General features: G+C 40.4%; 2 protein-coding genes across 2 annotated transcripts in view; both read right to left on the bottom strand.

Moving 5' to 3' along the window:
* The window catches only part of LOC105355327 (NACHT, LRR and PYD domains-containing protein 12-like), a 1,049,862-nt gene that overhangs the window by 830,179 nt on the left and 199,644 nt on the right, over positions 1 to 20,039 (bottom strand). The gene's annotated exons all lie outside the window — the stretch shown is intronic.
* LOC110016618 (zinc finger protein 37-like) lies at positions 1,239 to 18,427 on the bottom strand. The gene is made up of 2 exons (XM_020709978.2): positions 18,380 to 18,427; positions 1,239 to 2,856 (listed from the first exon to the last, which is right to left on the bottom strand). The coding sequence occupies exon 2, from the start codon at positions 2,837 to 2,839 to the stop codon at positions 1,847 to 1,849; it is 993 nt and encodes a 330-aa protein (XP_020565637.1). The 5' UTR covers positions 2,840 to 2,856; positions 18,380 to 18,427; the 3' UTR covers positions 1,239 to 1,846.

The raw sequence follows: 20,039 nt of genomic DNA, 5'->3' as shown, positions 1-20,039 counted from the left end.
CTTTTTTACCGGACAGCAGGCCACTGAATGTCCTGGGACTCCACAGTAAAAAGACAAATGCTTCCTGGATCTGCGCTCTCGCTCCTCCGGTGTGATCCTTGTACGACCCAGCTGCATGGGTTCAGATGACCCCAGGTCCTCTCCTCCTCTGACCAAGTTGGTGCCTGTAGTGAGGAAAGGCTGAGAAACGCAAGATGCAGGTGGCTGTCTCATACCTCTCTCCCTTAGTCACTCCCTCATCCTTCGGTTGATGCGGGCAGCCAGCTCCATCAGGCCGTTTGAGCTTTTCTTAGTTATTTTTTTTATTTTCTGTGTTTTTCTTAACTATTTTTTTAAATTATTTTCTGTGTTTTACTGTGAAGCACTTTTCTGATTTTTATCTTGAAAGGTGCTATACAGATAAAGTTTATTATTATTATTAAAATAGTCAAATAAAAAGAAGAATAACAGCTAAATGTGTGATTTTTCCTTGATATTAAAACAAGGATTAAAATATTAGTAGGCTGAAAGATCATATTGTGCCTCAATAATACATTATCCAACACAAAATTGTTATATTTCTCTGTAGTGAGGAGGCCATTTGATATACTCTGCATTTGGTTCTTAACTGCACTGTTTATCTGAGTTATTACCTACAAATACACATTTATTTATATGTATTTATTGATCATTTTATTTCAGTGTAAACTTACACCAGAAGATATTGATAAGAATACTAATATGGTACCACAGTGAAAAGCAGCAGATTAACCCTTGTGCTTTCTTTGATGACCCCATCCTTACATTGACGTGTTATCCCTACCATGACAAAGGTGGATAAAGGTGGAAAGATTTCATGTAATCCATGGACACCAGTGAAGATCACAAATCATTGCAGAACAAAGCGCACTGTCTAGTGGGTCTAGATGACCCAACTCCCAATGTTAAAGTGCCCAGGATAGCACCAGGGTTAAGAGGAGTTAAGAGATAAAATCTTAATGATACCCATCTCTACTAGATGTTAGCTCTACTAGACGTTAACTCTACTAGATGTTAGCTCTAATAGTTTAAAACAACTCATTTCCATTAACAGATCCATCTAAAATAATTTATTTTGTGAAAAGTTTTACATATTTTGTCAGCAGTGAAACTCATTGTCTAGTATCATTACACATAGATTGAAATGTATTGATCCTTTACTTTTTTGCTTTTATTTGTGGCTTAGAGATGATGAAAGCCTAAAAAAATGTCCAAGAAAGTCGGGATAAGACAAGACAAGACTTTATTGATCCCCGGAGGGAAATTCAGTTGTTACAGCAGCCAAACAAGAAAAATAGCAGTTAGAAAAACAAAATAGTCAGTAAAAAATAAAATAGTAATAAAAGTGGAAGTAAAAGCACACTTCATGAATAAATAAGTAAATACAGCAACAGTTTCAGCAGTCCTGAAACTGTGTCATTCTATAGTTAACTGCTGTTGGGACAAAGGACCTCCTGTAGTGAATCATATATCTAAACAGCCAGAGATTTTATTTATTTTTTTGGAAAATTTCATTTTTAAGCATTCAATACTCACTTTTGCCTCCCTCTAATGAAGTAACTTCATCAATATTGTATGGAGGCCATCAGCCTGTGGCTCTGTGTACATGAAATGAAAGCTCAGGTTGCTACAGAGTTTATTAGAACATTGGGGTTTCAGCCCATAAGTCTTGAGCATTAAAAACGTATTTTAAAATATTTGATTTTTCTGAGATACAGAACTTTTTCCACTTGTAAAATAAAGTCTTCTGCTGTGGTACAAAGGTTAAGAGGTCGGCCGCTTATCAGAAAAAAATAGAATTTAGAGTTTACACTTAATCCTTATATTGTCAAGAAAAAGTCTTACAAGTTCTCATGTGTTTTTTGAGATTACATACATGCCTAAAACTTTTTTTACATTCTTTACAAGAAAAAGGCTTTTCTCCTGTGTGAGTTATCATGTGTCTTTTAAGACTAGATATACGACTAAAGCTTTTATTACATTCTATACAAGAAAAAGGCCTCTCTCCTGTGTGAATTATCATGTGTGTGTTGAGATTAGATATTTGATTAAAACTTTTTTTACATTCTTTACAAGAAAAAGGCCTCTCTCCAGTGTGTGTTCTCATGTGTGTGTTGAGATGAGATCTGTGACTAAAACTTTTTTCACATTCTTTACAAGAAAATCGCTTATTTTGTGCATGGATTCTCGAGTGAATTCTGAACAGAGATATGTTACAAAAGCTTTTACCACATTCTTTACAGATATAACATCTTTCATCAGACCCAGTTCCAGTGTAGTCAGACGGAATGGTAATTATTCTTGAGTTTTTACCAGACTTGATAGAAGAAAGTCTCTCTTCTTTTGGAGATTGTTTACATTTCTTACCCAGATTTGTCTTCTTTGGATTTTTTCTAACATCAGAGTCACACTGACCTGCTGACATGTGAGAGCTGTCCACACTTTGGACATGACTTCTGTCTCTTCTCTTCCTCTGATCTTTGTTCTGTGGGTCTGTGTCTTCATCTGTAGTTGATGTTGATTCTTCATGTTGGTTTCCTTCTTCATCCTGACTATCAGTTACATTAAAACTCTGCTGATTGTTTAGATCTGCTTTACTTTTCTCATCTTCCTCATAAGTAAATATCTCCATCAATGTATCAGTCTCCCGCTTCAGATCAATCTGATATTCATCCTGACTGATGAAGAGCGCATCTGGCTCCTCTTTAATCCGTGATAGTTCTTGTTCCTCCTGCTCCTCTTTATAATGTGAAGGTTGTTGTTCTTCCTGTTCCATGCTGAAGTTCCTTTGCTGGATGCAGAGATCTTCCTCTTCAGTCATCCATTGCTGGGGGAGGACTGCAGAAACACAAGAAGAGAGTCCTTTATATGTTTTAATGACCTTGTGTGTTATAAGGACCAATAAAAATGTCAATAGTCTCAGTCAGAATATGTGCAATAATTTTTTAAACTAGAAGGAGCTGCATTTCCAGAAGAAAATGCAGGGTTGAATGCTGTACTGCCGAATGAAAGCTAAATTTGCTGAAGAAATGGCTGAACTGTACTGGAAAAACCTTGAAAAGTTAAAGGATAAAAAGTCCTAGCGCGAATAAGCTGAAAAAGTTGAACATTGTAATAGTAGAATGGCTAAAACAGGTCAAAATTTGTAGAAGGAGTTAAGCATTAAAGCTGAAATTGTTGAAAAAATGGCTGAACTGTTGAAAATTTGAAGATGTTGCTAAAATGGCTAAAAGTGCTAGCATTGGAACCACCATCATCAAGCGACTAAAAAAACACATTGTTTTAGAGTATCATATTGTTAAAAAATACATGTTCTAAATTGGTAGAAAATCCACTTTTTTCAAAATGGTAGCTTTTCTATTGATTTTATCTCCATAGCATCCATTTTATGTTTGGGTCGCCTGGGGATGACAAACAAATCGACATCAGTTTCAGACAAATCGAAAAAGGAAACCTTTGGACGTCCTTAGCAATGAAGTTTGTTTGCTAACCACACCCACATTCCTTATATGTCCAGATCAAGTGAATTTCAATATGTTCAGTTCCAGCCATGGATGAAGTTTATTGCAATACTTCCTTCAGATTTTGTCAAAAAATGGCCACCAAACAGTAGGTTGTGTCGACATCCCATAATGATTTCTACACCTATTTTACAGTCCAAAGCCTTGTGATCAATTTAACGTTTGAACGGTGTCTCTAGCTAAAGGCATGTTGAAGTTATAATGGCTGAAAGAACCAAAGGTTTTCAAGGATTCTCAATGTATTTAAATGGAGCGAAAATCTTGGAAAATCCTGGAATATCTTGAAAGGTTCTAGGATTTGAAGGACCAAAAGTAATAGCTGAAAGGAATAAGCTGAAAGAGTTGAACATTGAAATAGTAGAATGGTTAAAATAGGTGAAAGTTTGAAGGAGTTTGAAATTGCCTCATATTTTGGCACAAAATGGCTTTCAAACCGTAGGTAGTGTTGCCATCCCATTATAACTTCAAAACCTATGTTGAAGTTCAAAGCCTTGTGAACATTTAAATGTTTGAACGGTGTCGCTAGCTGAAAGCATGTTGAAGTTATAATTGGTTAAAAGAAACAAAGGTTTTCAAGGATTATCCTTGTATTTAAATGGAGCATAAATCCTGGAAAATTCTGGAATATTCTGGAATATCTTGAAAAGTTTAAGGACATGAAAGACTGAGATTCATAGCTGAAAGGAATAAGCTATAAGAGTTGAACATTTCAATAGCAGAATGGTTAAAATAGGTTAAAAACTGAAGTTTAAAATGTCCTCACATTTTGGCACAAAATGGCCACCAAACTGTAGGTTGTGTTGCCATCCCATAATAATTTCAAAACGTATGTTGAAGTCCAAAGCCTTGTGAGCATTTCAATGTTTGAACAGTGTCTCTAGCCAAAAGCATGTTAAAGTTATAATGCTTGAAAGAAACAAAGGTTTTCAAGAATTCTCCATGTATTTACATGAAGCAAAAATCCTGGAATATCTTGAAAAGTTCAAAGATTTGAAAGACCAAAAGTTGTAGCTGAAAGGAATAAGCTGACAGGGTTGAACATTGTAATATTAGAATGATTAAAATAGGTGAAAGTTTGAAGAAGTTTAACATTGCCTCACATTTTGGAACAAAATGGCCGCCAAACCATAGTGGTGTTGCCATCCCATAATAATTTCAAACTTTATGTTGAAGTCCAAAACCTTGTGAACATTTCAATGTTTGAACGGTGTCTCTAGCTGAAAGCATGTTGAAGTTACAATTGTTTAAAGAAGCAAAGGTGTGGCCAATGGAGCAAATATCTTGGAAAATCCTGGAATATCTGGAAAAGTTCAAGCATTTGAAGGACAAAAAGTCATAGCATTAATAAGCTGAAAGAGCTTAACCGTTTAATAGTTGAATGGTTAAAATAAGTTGAAAATTGTAGAAGGAGCTAAGTGCCGAAAAACGGCGGAAGATAGCATAAGAGGAAAACAAAGGGTTGAATGCTTTACAGCATTTAACCAATAAAGAGAAACGGGAAAACAAGTTTCTTCTGTTTTCTTTAGCACAGCAGCAGCACAACACTGAGCTGACCCCCCCCCCCCTCCCCCATGAGGAGAGCTGTGTCCGTCAAAAACTTGTAGTCTGAACCAGTTGAAGATAGAAAATAATATTTTCCTTTAATTAAATGAAATTGCAAAACAGTTATTCATAAATGGTACCAACAGGTCTTTAATATCATTTAACTGTATACTCAAATTAAAAATGCTGAGAAATAAAATACAGATTTACTAGAGAGGACGGAAAATGCACTTTTTTCCTGATACTGCCACCAGGTAATTTTTATATGAGTTTTTTAAAGAAAATCAGCCAGAAAACATTTAGATTCTTGCCATTATTGACAGTAAAGATGTAGGCATCCATAGTGGATGTTTGACACAGTTAATCAGTCAAATGTTTCACGCATGCACAATCAGTGTTATAAGAAAATAGGAGAAAGGGGCCATTCAATTGGCTAAAAGCGAACACGCCTACTTTGCTAAAGAGTTTGATTAACAGATTCATCAGCCAATGATGACGCTAGTTGACCTGCTCCATCAGGGGAGTCTAAGAATTCACTGCAGGGATTTCTCTCTCAACTGTGGGGAGATTCACAAATTAGAGTGGGTTTGTAAATTTGCATGATCTGTGTGTACCTAAAAATCAGGTTTGTGAAGCATCTATTGTGCATTTCTGAAACATTTATTGTGAATTTCTGAAACATTTGTGAATTTCTGAAACATTTATTGTTTTTGTGAAACACAGCATGCATTTTTGTGAGAAACACTTATTTGTAAACTTGTAAAACAAAATATGAGAGGTTGTGTACCAAAATTCTGCATCTGTATGTAAAAATCATCTGTTGTAAAGTTTGAAAAATAAAATCACAACTGACAAATTACATTTGCATGTGTTCATTTAGAGTTCCAACCGACAATATTTACTTTTAATACTAAAAACACCCACAGTGTGTGTTTTTGTTAAGTAGGTCGGGGCGAGCAAAGTTGCAAATTCCCAGCGCACTTGAATGTAGCATGTAAACCACGTTTACCATGGTACATGGTAAACGTGGCTAATCCGGAGAGCCTCGAGGCGCGTGCAACAGTTCGAATTTCTCTTCATTTTGCAGGTAAGCCAGTGTTTTTGTAAATATTGGATAAATTATATGAAAATATTTAAACTGATCAAACTTTATAAAGAAGCTAACCTCGCTCTCTCTGTGTTTGAAACGTGACGTAAGAGCACGTCTGCTACTTTACTGCAATAATTCAGTTATTTCATGTATAAATTTTCAAAGTTTGTAGTGAAAATCTACAAACATTGTTTTTACTTACCAGGAGAGGGGCACCTGTAAAACAAGCACGTAGCCTAAATGATAAAGTCTGTTGTTCTGTGCTCGTTTGACTGAGAGCACGTCTTTCTGTGAAAATCAAAGAAAGGCGTTTATTTAAAATAATGATGACGTACTTCCGTCTTTTTACCGCTTTAGATCAGCTATGGTGAAGAAGACATCCCAGACGAATCCGTGAAGTCACAGGAGAGTAAGCAAAGTAAGTTAAATCCTTCAAATGGACATATTATTTACATTACTAAATAGTTTAACTGCATTTTCCCCATTTTCTTTTCTTTCGCCGTTTTTATTTTCTTTTTATTTATTTATTTATTTTCAAATATGATAGAGACAACAATACCACCCAACAGTGAAGGTAACTGTTTGAAAATTTAAAACATATTTTTGAGTAACTGTGTTGAATTTGAAATTGCCTATTTATTTCTCTTTTTCCTTTTCTTTTACACTGCCATGTTTTTCATGCTAATGCAAATTGTAGGTGCGAATAATATTTATAAAGAAGAAATACACACAGCAATTGCCAATGAAAACATTACTTTGACATTCTTTGTCTAAACAAATTAGATTTTTTATGGCAATTTTGATTTTTCTTCCTTTGATTTCTTTTTTGTTGTTTTTGTTTATGTAATTAAAATATAACGTTGTGAATAATCCATCATGTTTATAAATGAGGATAATTGATTAATTTCAAGCATTACAGTCAAAGCGATAAAGAATTCACAGAGATTTATCAAACTCATTACAGAAATGATTAAATAAGTAAAATATACTTTGTACTTCATCAAAGTCATTATGCTTTTTATGTTCATTTGAGCTTTTATTGTGAATTTTCTTGCAGTTACAAACCCTGAAGAAGTCCTGCACTGCTACCAAACTGCTGAAAGAATTTTGACGGACAAAAAGCACGACCCTCAGGCCAATAATGTGTTTTTTGGAATGCTCCTTTGTACTGTTTTGTACTTAAAACATATTTCATTGTGATGACACTTTGTATGCAGCAGACATGTATCATATTAAAAATTGTTGTTTTCACTGCTGTCTTGTTTCTCTTTAAATTTGCCTCATGTTACAAGAAGTAGGAATATGTTTTTACAATGCAGTTATTTGACCTTTACCAACAATTTAGCATTGTCTCATTTGGTAAGGTCACAAGACCAAGTGTGTATGTACACTGTACGGGATGGTTATTCCTGATTATACTAGGGTTGGGCGATGTCCCCTAAATTGGCTGTTGCCGATGTATGCAGTCAACCATCGGGATGGACGATGACATCCTCGGGTGGGCTATTCGTTCTTATATAACTGCTATTCGTTATTTTACTTTTTTTATTTTATTTCCCAACTAATGACTAATCCGCGATGATCCAGTATAAACTGAGGGAAGTGACTTTAACAAAAAAAGTAACTAACAAAATAGAAAAGAAGTAGTCCGCTCCCGCACTTAACTAGTGAAGTGGACCTGCGGAGCGCGGACTTACAGCTTTGTGTTTGAGGGGAAGGGGGGGGGGGGGGGTGCTTTGTTACATGAGCGGTATGTGTGGGAGATTTAAGACTGCGATCAGTCCCGCAGCTCTAGGGGGACGAGCTACCGAACTCTACCGGGTCTAAAAGTGTGTGTCTGAGCACAGCTCAGATCGTCAGCGCACACAGCGGTTTGAGCTTCAAAGCAGAAATGTCGCTCAGTCCTTCGAAAAGTCCAGTCGTGTTCCGACTAAATTAAGGCTGATGTTATTCCCACATGTTTACGTGCAGCCAGCAAGCAGCACCACCCAAAGCTAATGTTGTTAGCCCGTGTTAGCATACTGCTAATCCTGGCTTCGTTCAGAAAAAGCACTGACCACACGGATTAAAATTCAAATGATGAGCGAACAGGTGTTTCATAAGAACCGTAACATTATTAAAAGCACGTTTAGAAGATCATCTCGTATTTTATCGAGCTGACATGTCAACGTATATAGCCGCTCGGCGCTGTTTATAATCGTTTTGTGTCATGATTTGAACTTGTCTTGTTTTTGGTCCTTGTTCTGTCTTGTTTCTGTTTCCTGTTTTATTTTGAAAGTCTCCTGTCTTGTCTGTTTTCTTGAGTTTTACTTCCTTTGGTCCCCATCAGCCCTGATCGTGTCCACCTGTGTCTTGTCTGCCCTGTCTGTATTTAAGTCTTGTCTCTGCCTTCCTCCTGTGTTGGTCCATTAGTGTTCCTGTTCTGGTGTTCTCGTCTTGTCATGCCAAGTTCCTTGTTCTCTTGCCACGTCACAGTGAGTTATGTTTCAGTTCTGAGATCCTGCTCTGCAGCGCTTTTCGTTTGTGTTTCGCATTAAACCCCTTTGCCCCTGATCCTCATGCCTCCGCCTCTGCGTCTGGGTCCAACCGGCTCTCAAGCCACCCTGCACCATGACAGAATGGACCAACCAAGTTTTCTGGACCCAGCAGAGCGGGACATGCAGCTTTTGGAGGCCTACTGCCTCGAAGCAGAGAGGACCAGGTCCTATTGGGTCTTTAACACACTCCAGTTCTGCACTCCAGCTATGGAGGGGAGCCATCTCGCCATGAAGGGGGGTCGTCGCCGTCGCCGCCACCGTCCCCGTCCATGTCCCGTTCCTGTTCCAGAGGTGGTCCGGCACGCACCACATCGCTTTCCAGTGGTGGTGCCGGATGCACCCCATCCCCGTCATGTTCCGGTGGTGGTCCCGGACGCACCACAGCCATGTCCAGTGGTGGTCCCGGACGCACCCCAACCCGTCCCGGCTCCCAGGGGGGTGCCACCTGCACCCCGACCCGTCCCAGCTCCCAGGGGGGTGCCGCCTGCGCCCCGACCCGTTCCTGCTCCCAGGGGGGTGCCGCCTGCGCCCCGACCCGTTCCTGCTCCCAGGGGGGTGCCGCCTGCGCCCCGACCCGTCCCGGCTCCCAGGGGGGTGCCGCCTGCGCCCCGACGGGTCCCCGGTTCCACTGCCACGCCTGACCCGCCTGAGCTCGGCTCCACGCCTGACCCGCCTGAGCTCGGCTCCACGCCTGACCCGCCTGAGCTCGGCTCCACGCCTGACCCGCCAGAGCCTGACTGCTGGCCCGACCCGCCAGAGCCTGACTGCTGGCCCGACCCGCCAGAGCCTGACTGCTGGCCCGACCCGCCAGAGCCTGACTGCTGGCCCGACCCGCCAGAGCCTGACTGCTGGCCCGACCCGCCAGAGCCTGACTGCTGGCCCGACCCGCCAGAGCCTGACTGCTGGCCCGACCCGCCAGAGCCCATGCCTGACTCCATGCCTGACTCCATGCCTGACTCCATGCCTGACTCCATGCCTGACTCCATGCCTGACTCCATGCCTGACTCCATGCCTGACTCCATGCCTGACTCCATGCCTGACGACTCCATGCCTGACGACTCCACGCCTGACGACTCCACGCCTGACGACTCCACGCCTGACGACTCCACGCCTGACGACTCCACGCCTGACGACTCCACGCCTGACGACTCCACCACGCCTGACGACTCCACCACGCCTGACGACTCCACCACGCCTGACGACTCCACCACGCCTGACGACTCCACCACGCCTGACGACTCCACCACGCCTGACGACTCCACCACGCCTGACGACTCCACCACGCCTGACGACTCCACCACGCCTGACGACTCCACCACGCCTGACGACTCCACCACGCCTGACGACTCCACCACGCCTGACGACGCCTCCACGCCTGACGACGCCTCCACGCCTGACGACGCCTCCAAGCCTGACGACGCCTCCAAGCCTGACGACGCCTCCAAGCCTGACGACGCCTCCAAGCCTGACGACTCCTCCACGCATCTCATGCCGGACCTGCCTCGCCGGACCGCTCGGCCCCCCGGCCGTCCTCCGGACCTGCCTCGCCGGACCTCTGGGCCCCCCGGCCGTCCTCTGGACTCTTGTGCCCGTCGAGGTTTATCCTCCGGGGCCCCCCCCTCATGTGACTTTTGGAACCTCGGAGCGGTTCCTTGAGGGGGGGGTACTGTCATGATTTGAACTTGTCTTGTTTTTGGTCCTTGTTCTGTCTTGTTTCTGTTTCCTGTTTTATTTTGAAAGTCTCCTGTCTTGTCTGTTTTCTTGAGTTTTACTTCCTTTGGTCCCCATCAGCCCTGATCGTGTCCACCTGTGTCTTGTCTGCCCTGTCTGTATTTAAGTCTTGTCTCTGCCTTCCTCCTGTGTTGGTCCATTAGTGTTCCTGTTCTGGTGTTCTCGTCTTGTCATGCCAAGTTCCTTGTTCTCTTGCCACGTCACAGTGAGTTATGTTTCAGTTCTGAGATCCTGCTCTGCAGCGCTTTTCGTTTGTGTTTCGCATTAAACCCCTTTGCCCCTGATCCTCATGCCTCCGCCTCTGCGTCTGGGTCCAACCGGCTCTCAAGCCACCCTGCACCATGACAGTTTTGTATTGAATTGTTACATTCAATAAAGTTTGGGAAAAAAAGCCGCTCGGCGGAAGTTATATCCCCTTCCGGTTTTCAAACCCTACTGCGCATGTGCGAATGATTTATTCCGACCGAAAGTATGAGCTTAGTGAACGTTTTTATATTCTGAAAACATTTTTCTGGGCCCATCTACACGGTTGGATTCTAATCCGACCATTGATCCCATCAAGATATTTTGTACACCATGGCTTATGGTGTCGACTCGCAACGTGGCGGGGGCGTGGCATCACGATGGTGTCTCTCCATCGGGATGTCAGTCACCCATCACGATGGACGATGATATCGTCCATCGGCACAACCCTAGATTATACCCAGCATTTACTACTGAAAGTACCATGTAACAGAGTGGAAATAGGGCTGACTTTCTTGTACAGTACAGTTTCATTGTACTTAAAGGGTAAGTACTAGAGCTGTTACGATTCTCCAAATCCTCGATTCGATTGCATTTTCGATTCTAAGGTAATGGCTCGATTCGATTCTCGATTTTTACATTTATTCTTTTTTAAAGCACACATTGTCATTTTTCAAACTAGACTTTAATGCAATATAATATATGACCTTTGCTTGCAATGTACCACACTACATGGTCAAATTTAAAACTTTTATTAACAACATAATTTAACAATAACCTGTATCTTTAGTCAATTGAAAACTTAAAATTAACTGCCATTCAGTTTCTCTTTTGTAAGTGCAGTCTTCTTCACAAAAGATGACATTCAAGATCACAACAAAACAAACAAAAACAATAAAACAGACATGTTCATAATCTCTGAACAATTAAGTGTCTTAAACAATTTGATGCAGAGAAAAATAATTAAATCAATAAATAATATTCAATGTAAATTTATCTGAAACATTAACACAGCAGCACCAATATATTTAACGTTTTTAATCTGAAAAAATAGGTAATAAACAATGTTCTGATTTGGTTTCTAAATTATTATTTTTTTTATGATGTCATGAAGTGCAGCTGTTTTCCTGCATTACTTGCTATCTTTATGTCAAATACGGACACCAACTAAACAGGCAGACAAAGAATATGGAAAATAAAGACACGTCACCAAAATGTCTACAATAGTGGATAAAGAATGACATTTAGTATGAGCTGAGTAATCTAAAGGCACGTGATGATCCTGATCTGGGCAACACTCCGCGTATGCGGAGCCCACCAATCCTTTCCTTTCATTCTCTCTCACGCGGGAGCCGCGTGTGACAGGAAACGTGAGCGCGCACCTGCAGGGACGGAGGTTTACTGTTTCAGGCTGTCAGAAACTCTGTGATTAACAGATAATAAGAAACAAACAGTGGATCAGATTTTTACCAAGCTCTGAGCTGCTGTCACCGCCGACCCCCGTTAAATTTGCGCACCTTTGCCAGCTTTGCCTAAGACCGCTGCTACTGCGCACCCCCCCCCCCCCCCGGCATCGAATCTGGGCGGCCCCACTATTTGAGAAGCACTGGTTTAACAGATAAATAAATAAATCTATGTTTTTGTGGTACCTGCAGAGATGCCCTGCCATGTTAGTCGTGCTGCCAGTGAGAGAATATAGTACACGCACATAGCACAGCTTGCAAAAAGTTGTTTTATTTTTCGACAACGCGAACGTTGTCAACATAACTCACTGGAAATCCAAAATACTTCCACACCGGCGACTTCAGTGAAAAAGGAGGGGATTCGAGTTCTGTCAATGGGTCTCCTGCAGTTACCATGCTATTTTTTGAGCAGCTGTTAGAGGAGGTTGACTCGCAGCACTTCAACACAAGTGTTTTTTTCCGCTTGGCAAGTAACCGGACGCAACATGGGGGCGTGGCCGCGTGATCGACGATTCCATTTTTTTAATTCGAAGTTCGAGATTGTGACTTAATTTCGATCGATTTCGATTTAAAATTGAAATCGTGACACCCCTAGTAAGTTCCAAGTAATATTCAAGTGAACGTACCCAGTATTTAGTAATGAAAGTACCATGTAGTTGAGTGGAAATAGGGCTGACTTTCTTTTACAGTACAGATTCATTGTACTTAAGGGGTAAGTACCAAGTAATATTCAAGTGAACATACCCAGTATTTAGTAATGAAAGTACCATGATGTTGAGTGGAAATAGGGCTGACTTTCTTTTACAGTACAGATTCATTGTACTTCAGGGGTAAGTACCAAGTAATATTCAAGTGAACATACCCAGTATTTAGTCATGAAAGTACCATGTAGTTGAGTGGAAATAGGGCTGACTTTCTTTTACAGTACAGTTTTAGTGTACTTAAGGGGTAGTTTCTGTGGTAAATTCATGGTAAATACCATGAAACATGCAGCGAGTGCAGACCTAAATGTCAAGGTACTTTATCTGTACTTACCTTGTTCATACATGTGGTAAGTACCATAAAAGACACCTTTGCACAAAATGTAAATACCCAGTAAGAATATTATAAATACCCAGTATGTACCACATAGGTATGAACCAAAAAGTACCATATAAATACACGGTAAGTACAGAGTAGACACAAAAAAGTACCATGTAAGTACCCAGTAAAGTCCCATAGAAAGTACCATGTAAACAAACTGTAAGTACCCAGTAAATGTCATAAAATGTACCATGTAAGTACCCTGAAAGTACCCAGTAGTTACACAATAAGTACCATGTAAATACCACTTAAGTACACTGTAAGTACTGTACTGTAAAAGAAAGCGTTACTGATTTTTCTTCTTCTCACTCCCTTTTTTGACTTGTTTATATAATTTGTCTTGTTTTATATAATTTTGTTATTCTACAAAAGTTACTTAAAGTCCCAGCTGTGTTTTGAGTCACACTTTGTAGTCTATACTAAAAGGAGAAAAACATTCACCTTGAGAGTAGCACCAGTTTTTAAAGGATTAACAATACAGCTCATATCTGGTGTCTAAGGTTTTAAATAAATTAATAAACACCATCTTCTCCACAGAGAAGATGAAGCTTATGGTGGAGAAATGGACATTAAATTCCCTAGCAACAGCTCTGGTGGACTTTCCTGCTATCAGCATGCCAATTGCACGCTCCCTCAAAACTTCTGACATCTGTGGCATTGTGCTGTGGGATACAACTGAAGATTTCAGAGTGGCCTTTTCTTGTGGCCAGTCTAAGGCACACCTGTGCAATAATCATGCTGTCTAATCAGCTTCTTGATATGGCGCACCTGTGAGGTGGGATGGATTGTCTTGGCAAAGGAGAAGTGCTCACTATCACAGATTTAGACAGATTTTTTAACAATATTTCAGAGAACTGGTTATTTTGTGTATGTCGAAAATGTTTCACATCTTTGAGTTCATACCATAAGAAATGGGAGCAATAACAAAAGTTTTGCGTTTATATTTTTGGTCAGTGTAATATGTGCCGAGGTCACCAGTAGGCCTGTTTTTGACTTTGGGTCTCTGTTTTCTTTCTGTACTGGAGTGTTTATGGAGCCACAACACCTGCAATGCAGACTAGACAAAAACACACCATTCTAATGACGTATCTAGTATGTTTACATCTTCCCTTACTGAATAATAAAAAAGCCTTTTAGCCTTGAGGAAAGAGTGAGAGGACAGCCACAAAGCCTAACAGGTCGTGTTTCTCCACCTCTCCCCTTTTGCAAAAGGTTTGAAAATTCATGCAGACTCTTGTGTGTCTTTTCATTTCCCAACTGCATATTTCATTTTTGGATGTCCTGAACCATCCGAATGTGCCGGACGAGACGGCAACAATCTCTAAACATCATCCTTGTCTTCTGTGCAATGTAATGAGACATACACAGACATGTGAAAGTATCTGCTGTAAATCCAAATATTACTCACATCCATGTTTATGATGACTTATGACATGAAGAAGTATTCCATTCACACAAATCAATGCATGGGAACGTGATATTTCAAGAGAACAAGAAATTATTTCTTTTACACAACTTAATTATTGCGTGGCAACAAGACATTATTTTGTGGGAACAAATTATTAATTTGTGGGAACAAGATATTTATTATTTTATCCATTTATGTCAGGTCATGGGCTCTGTATATGCACATACAGTGCCTTAAGTATTCACGATTTGAGGAAAACTCCCGAATATGATATTAGTGATTAATATTGCAATAAAGATATAACTTGTGGTATATAAACAAATAGGAAAGCAACCAAAAACAGTATTCCCATTGCATTGCAACAGTTTAAAAATGATACTCCAAATGACCCTAGTCTACATAGGAGATGAACATCTAAAATAAAAGAGCTCCATCTGATTGGTCAAAAAAGGGAAGGTATCCATCTGATTGGTTAAATGCATAAAGGGATTTATTTGAGTCGATAAATACTTCAAGCTGCCATAAGATTGTCTTAGCATATTTAAGGTAACCAGTTTTTGCAATTTTCATTGTCTTTTGGGATATACATATTTCACAGCTTGATCTTGCAATAAATATAAACTTGTGATTTATTGTGCAAACCAACCCCCTTGGATGTTTGTCCCTTTTGCTGTTTTCATAAATCACTCATGGTCAATAAAATTTGTCTTTTCTCTCTCAGAAATTTACTAGAAAAAAATCTTCAATGTCAATGTGAAAACAGATTTCTACAACGTAATGTCAATGAAACAAAAAGTATGAAATGAATTATAATTGTTAATTATTAGACCCCATTTTAAATGTAATGGTCTAATTCAATAGAAGTCCATCTAATTAGTGCCAATAGTCTCACATTTGGTCAAATGAAGATCACCTGACCGGTGTGGGTGGGTCCCAAGTGACTGAATTATAAAACACCAGCCTATAAAGGGTCCAGATACTGGTGGAGCAGTATTCCAGGCTACCATGTCACCATGAAGGCAGAAAAACACTTCAAGCAACTCAGAGAAAGGCTTGTTGAAAAGGTACAAGTCAGGGATGGATACACAAAATTATCCAAGGTATTGAACATGCCCCGGAGTTCAGTGAAATCAATCAAGAAGTGGAAGGAATATGGCCCTTTTTTGAATGTGTGAGAGAAGCCACCAAGAGCCCTAATACTATTTTGAAGGAGTTACAAGCCTAAGTTGTTGAAACCGGAGACTCCAGGTGCCCACACTGGTGTACAAGGAAGAACATGGGAGCAACTGCAAGATGATTCAAGATAAATGAATCCATGGTTCCCAAGTGGAGGAAGCTGGAATACAAACTCCAACTTTCAAGAAGACGCAGCTGAATATCCGCGGTAAAAAGACGACTGACCGAGGGATTAACAATCAGCAATCATCTTGGAGAAGCTTACAGAAAAAGCTTTATACTCTGGTTTAACGGCTTCATCTTTCCATCTGGATGACGCAGCAACTTCCAGCGGATTACAATGAAAAGCTGTTCATCTTCCACTCATACTGCAGTAAAAAGATCGCAGACAAACACCTCCAGCCCAGCTGAATTACCGACATGGACGAAGCTCCGCTCACTTTTCACCTCCTGGTGAGTCACAATGTGGAGAACGGGAGCCGCGTGGTAGGATACGTACAAAGGGGCAGGAAAAGTTGGATTTATAGTGTTGTAGAAGGCAGCGCCGGGTGAGTTACGCTACAGTTTGTGAGCAGCAGCAGCATTTTTTACATTTTTCGTTCTTATATAACTGCTATTCGTTATTTTGCTTTTTTCATTTTATTTCCCAACTAATGGTTAATCCGCGATGATCCAGTATAAACTGAGGGAAGTGACTTTAACAAAAAAAAGTAACAAACAAAACAGAAAAGAAGTAGTCCGCTCCCGCACTTAATTAGTGCAGTGGACCGGCGGAGCGCGGACTTCCAGCTTTGTGTTTGATGGGAAGGGGGGGGGGGGGGGGGGTACAATGAGTATAACACATATACCGCTCATTATACCGCACATACCGCTCATCTTCTGTATCTTACTGCTCATTATACCTTATAATGAGCGGTATGTGTGGGAGATTTAGGACTGCGATCCGTCCCACAGCTCTAGGGGTACTAGCTACCGAACACAGAACCGGGTCTAAAAGTGTGTGTCTGAGCACAGCTCGGATCGTCAGCAGACACACAGCGGTTTGAGCCTCAAAGCAGAAATGTCGCTCAGTCCTTAGAAAACATTCAAGCAATCACGTGGATTTGTGTTTCCAGTCGTGCCCCGACTAAAATAAAGGCTGATGTTATTCACACATGTTGCAGCGCCACCCAAAGCTAATGTTGTTAGCCCGTGTTAGCATACTGCTAATCCTGGCTTCGTTCAGAAAAAGCACTGACCACACGGATTAAAATTCAAATGATGAGCGAACAGGTGTTTCATAAGAACCGTAACATTATTAAAAACACGCTTAGAAGGTCATCTCGTATTTTACCGAGCTGACATGTCAATGTATATAGCCGCTCGGCGCTGTTTATAATCGTTTTGTATTGAATTGTTACATTCAATAAAGTTTGAAAAAAAAAAGCAGCTCGGCGGAATCTATATCCTTCCGGTTTTCAAACCCTACTGCGCATGTGCGAATGATTTATTCCGACGGAAAGTGTGACTTTAGTGAACGTTTTTATATTCTGAAAACATTTTTCTGGGCCCATGTACACGGTTGGATTCTAATCCGACCATTGATCCCATCAAGATATTTTGTACATGTAACCGCGGCTTATGGGGTCGACTCGTAACGTGGCGGGGGCGTGGCATCACGATGGTGGTCTCTCCATCGGGATGTCAGTCACCCATCACGATGGACGATGATATCGTCCATCGGCACAACCCTATTTCAGATACAGAAGATGAGCACTTTGATGGATTTTTTAGATGCTGTTTTATGACTGAAAAAATAAAATTAAATCAAAACTAATTCAGATTTTCTCCCAGTATTTTTTTTAAACAAACGACAGTTCTAATAACACTTATTTTTTGTAAATATGTAAAAGCTAAATTTTCGAAATGATTGACTTAATAGCTGGAAAATAGAAATACAAAAGTATTTTGTTAATCAGTAAAGTGGAACCACAAAGTTCTTGTTGGGTTTTGATCTGGAAGAAACTGGACCAAATGGTTCTTTAGTGTTTCAGTGTTAAAATTTTTGAACTAAGCATTTTTTCACTGATGTGTTCAGGTTTGGAATCTTTTCTGTCTGCAGATCCATGAGCAGGACCCTGTCTTTGGGTTTTAGCTTGAAATGTAGTTTTGGAAATAGAATCTGTCTGAATGTCTGGAATTGGAGACATGGAGACATCAAAGAGGTTTAGATGGGATTTTGGGTTTGACAGAGAAATCTGCTGAAAAGAACTGAACTACAAACTTAGAACCACAGACGACAAACAGATTGTACTTTTTTATCTGCTAAAAATTTTCTCTTTGATCTGTTAAGGTTTCCCGTTTGTCGTTAGCTGGAGGGACTAGCTACGATCATATGATTTGAAGAATGTTGTCGGCTGCACTGACCAACAATGTCTTCTGTCTTTTCAACTGGAAGAGACAGGAGAGACTCTTCCAGGACACGCTGTTGATGGACTGCATGTTTGGAGAGCTTGAAGCTCAAGATAGAACCGTTGTTGAAGTGAACATACCGATAGTGTGGAGATGAAGATCAGAGTCACACTGACCTGCTGACTTGTGAGAGCTGTCCACACTTTGGACATGACTTCTGTCTCTTCTCTTCCTCTGATCACTGTTCTGTGGGTCTGTCTCTTCATCTGTAGTTGATGTTGATTCTTCATGTTGGTTTCCTTCTTCATCCTGACTATCAGTTACATTAAAGCTCTGCTGATTGTTTAGATCTGCTTCACTGCTCTCATCTTCCTCATAAGTAGGAATCTCCATCAAGGTATCAGTCTCCTGCTTCAGATCAAGCTGCTCTTCATCCTGACTGATGCAGAGTTCCTCCAGTTCCTCTTTAATCTGTTGAGGTTCTGGTTCCTCTTGTTCCACTCTGAAGTCCCTGTGCTGGTTGCAAAGATCTTCCTCTTCAGTCATCCAATGTTGGGGGAGGTCTGCAGGGACACAAACACAACAAGAAGTCTTTTGTACGTTTCCAGGACTTTAGGTTTTGTCAAGCATCCATAAACTCTGTGATCATTGGGGAAAGTTCCTGAGGAGTCTAGAGGACCAGAAGAGACTAATTGAAACAATAAATATAGATGCCATTAATTTAAGTAATAGATGTGTCGTAAATTTCTTAAAATTGAAAATAAATAATCAAAAGTGTCATTTAAAGTGTCAATATTTAATAAAAATTCAATGCTGAGTGATTTACACAGGTCACATTTCTAAGTTATTCTAATATTCTATATTCTATTCTATTTCTCCATCTGACATTGACACAGTTTAAATGTGAACTTTGTTTCAGGCTGATGGTTGAAGTCCCGCCTTTTTTCTGCCTTGTGCAATGAGATGAGAAGCCAACTTGAAGCTTTGTTCTTCCAGTTTGTTCTTCTGGTTCTAGAGTAGGAATGTGCCGATTCCATTGGTGACAGAAACAAACACACAGTAGTGTCTGATAAAGACACGTCACTGACCACTCATGGATCATGTGTGACACATGTTACTGGCATCTGCATTTATGGCACACAGTCGGGACTTGACGACACTGGAGTGTGGTTCCACCAGCTCAAGCAGCTGCTCCAGATGTGTACATTGGATTCTGTACACAAGTGGTCTCTGGACAGTTGTGGACAGATGTACACAAATATACACAACTGGACACACTGGACCTTCCAGCAGACAGGCTGTAGGTAATGACCAAGTCCATAGTTGTGGGACATTTTTGAAATCAATGAAAACTCTCAGTCATTACATCATCAATGTTGACGACATGTCAATCAAAATCACCAATGATTGAAATCTTATTATACTTGATGTGAAGTGATTAAATGGATTGAAGTTTTTGCAGGACTTTTACTGTTGGTGTTGCACAAAATTAGGAAAATGCTAGTGATGAGTTATATGGTTACGTTTTTAATGTTTTATAAGACCTAAAAGTAATAATATCACCAGGCTTTGTTTTGCAGCATATTCATTGTATAATTTTGACAATGTATTTTTATAGAGAACAAAATATTATATGTTATTTAAGGTTTAACTTGATTTATTCTGGGTTAATATTCCTGTCTGTTTTTATTCATTTTCAGTTCAGTTTTAAGTTGTAAAAGTTTAAGTTTAGCTTTAGTGTTTTCAGTAAATGTTTCTTGTTTGGCCGAAAACCTAAAGGTCCGTACACACCGGGACGAATATTTGCCAGCCGTTTTTCGCCAGCGTTTTTCAACA

Source organism: Oryzias latipes, chromosome 2 (genome assembly GCF_002234675.1).
Source record: "Oryzias latipes chromosome 2, ASM223467v1".
Classification (NCBI taxonomy): Eukaryota; Metazoa; Chordata; class Actinopteri; order Beloniformes; family Adrianichthyidae; genus Oryzias; species Oryzias latipes.
Note: the sequence above shows the minus strand (reverse complement) of the source record. Positions and strands in the feature narration are given on the sequence as shown.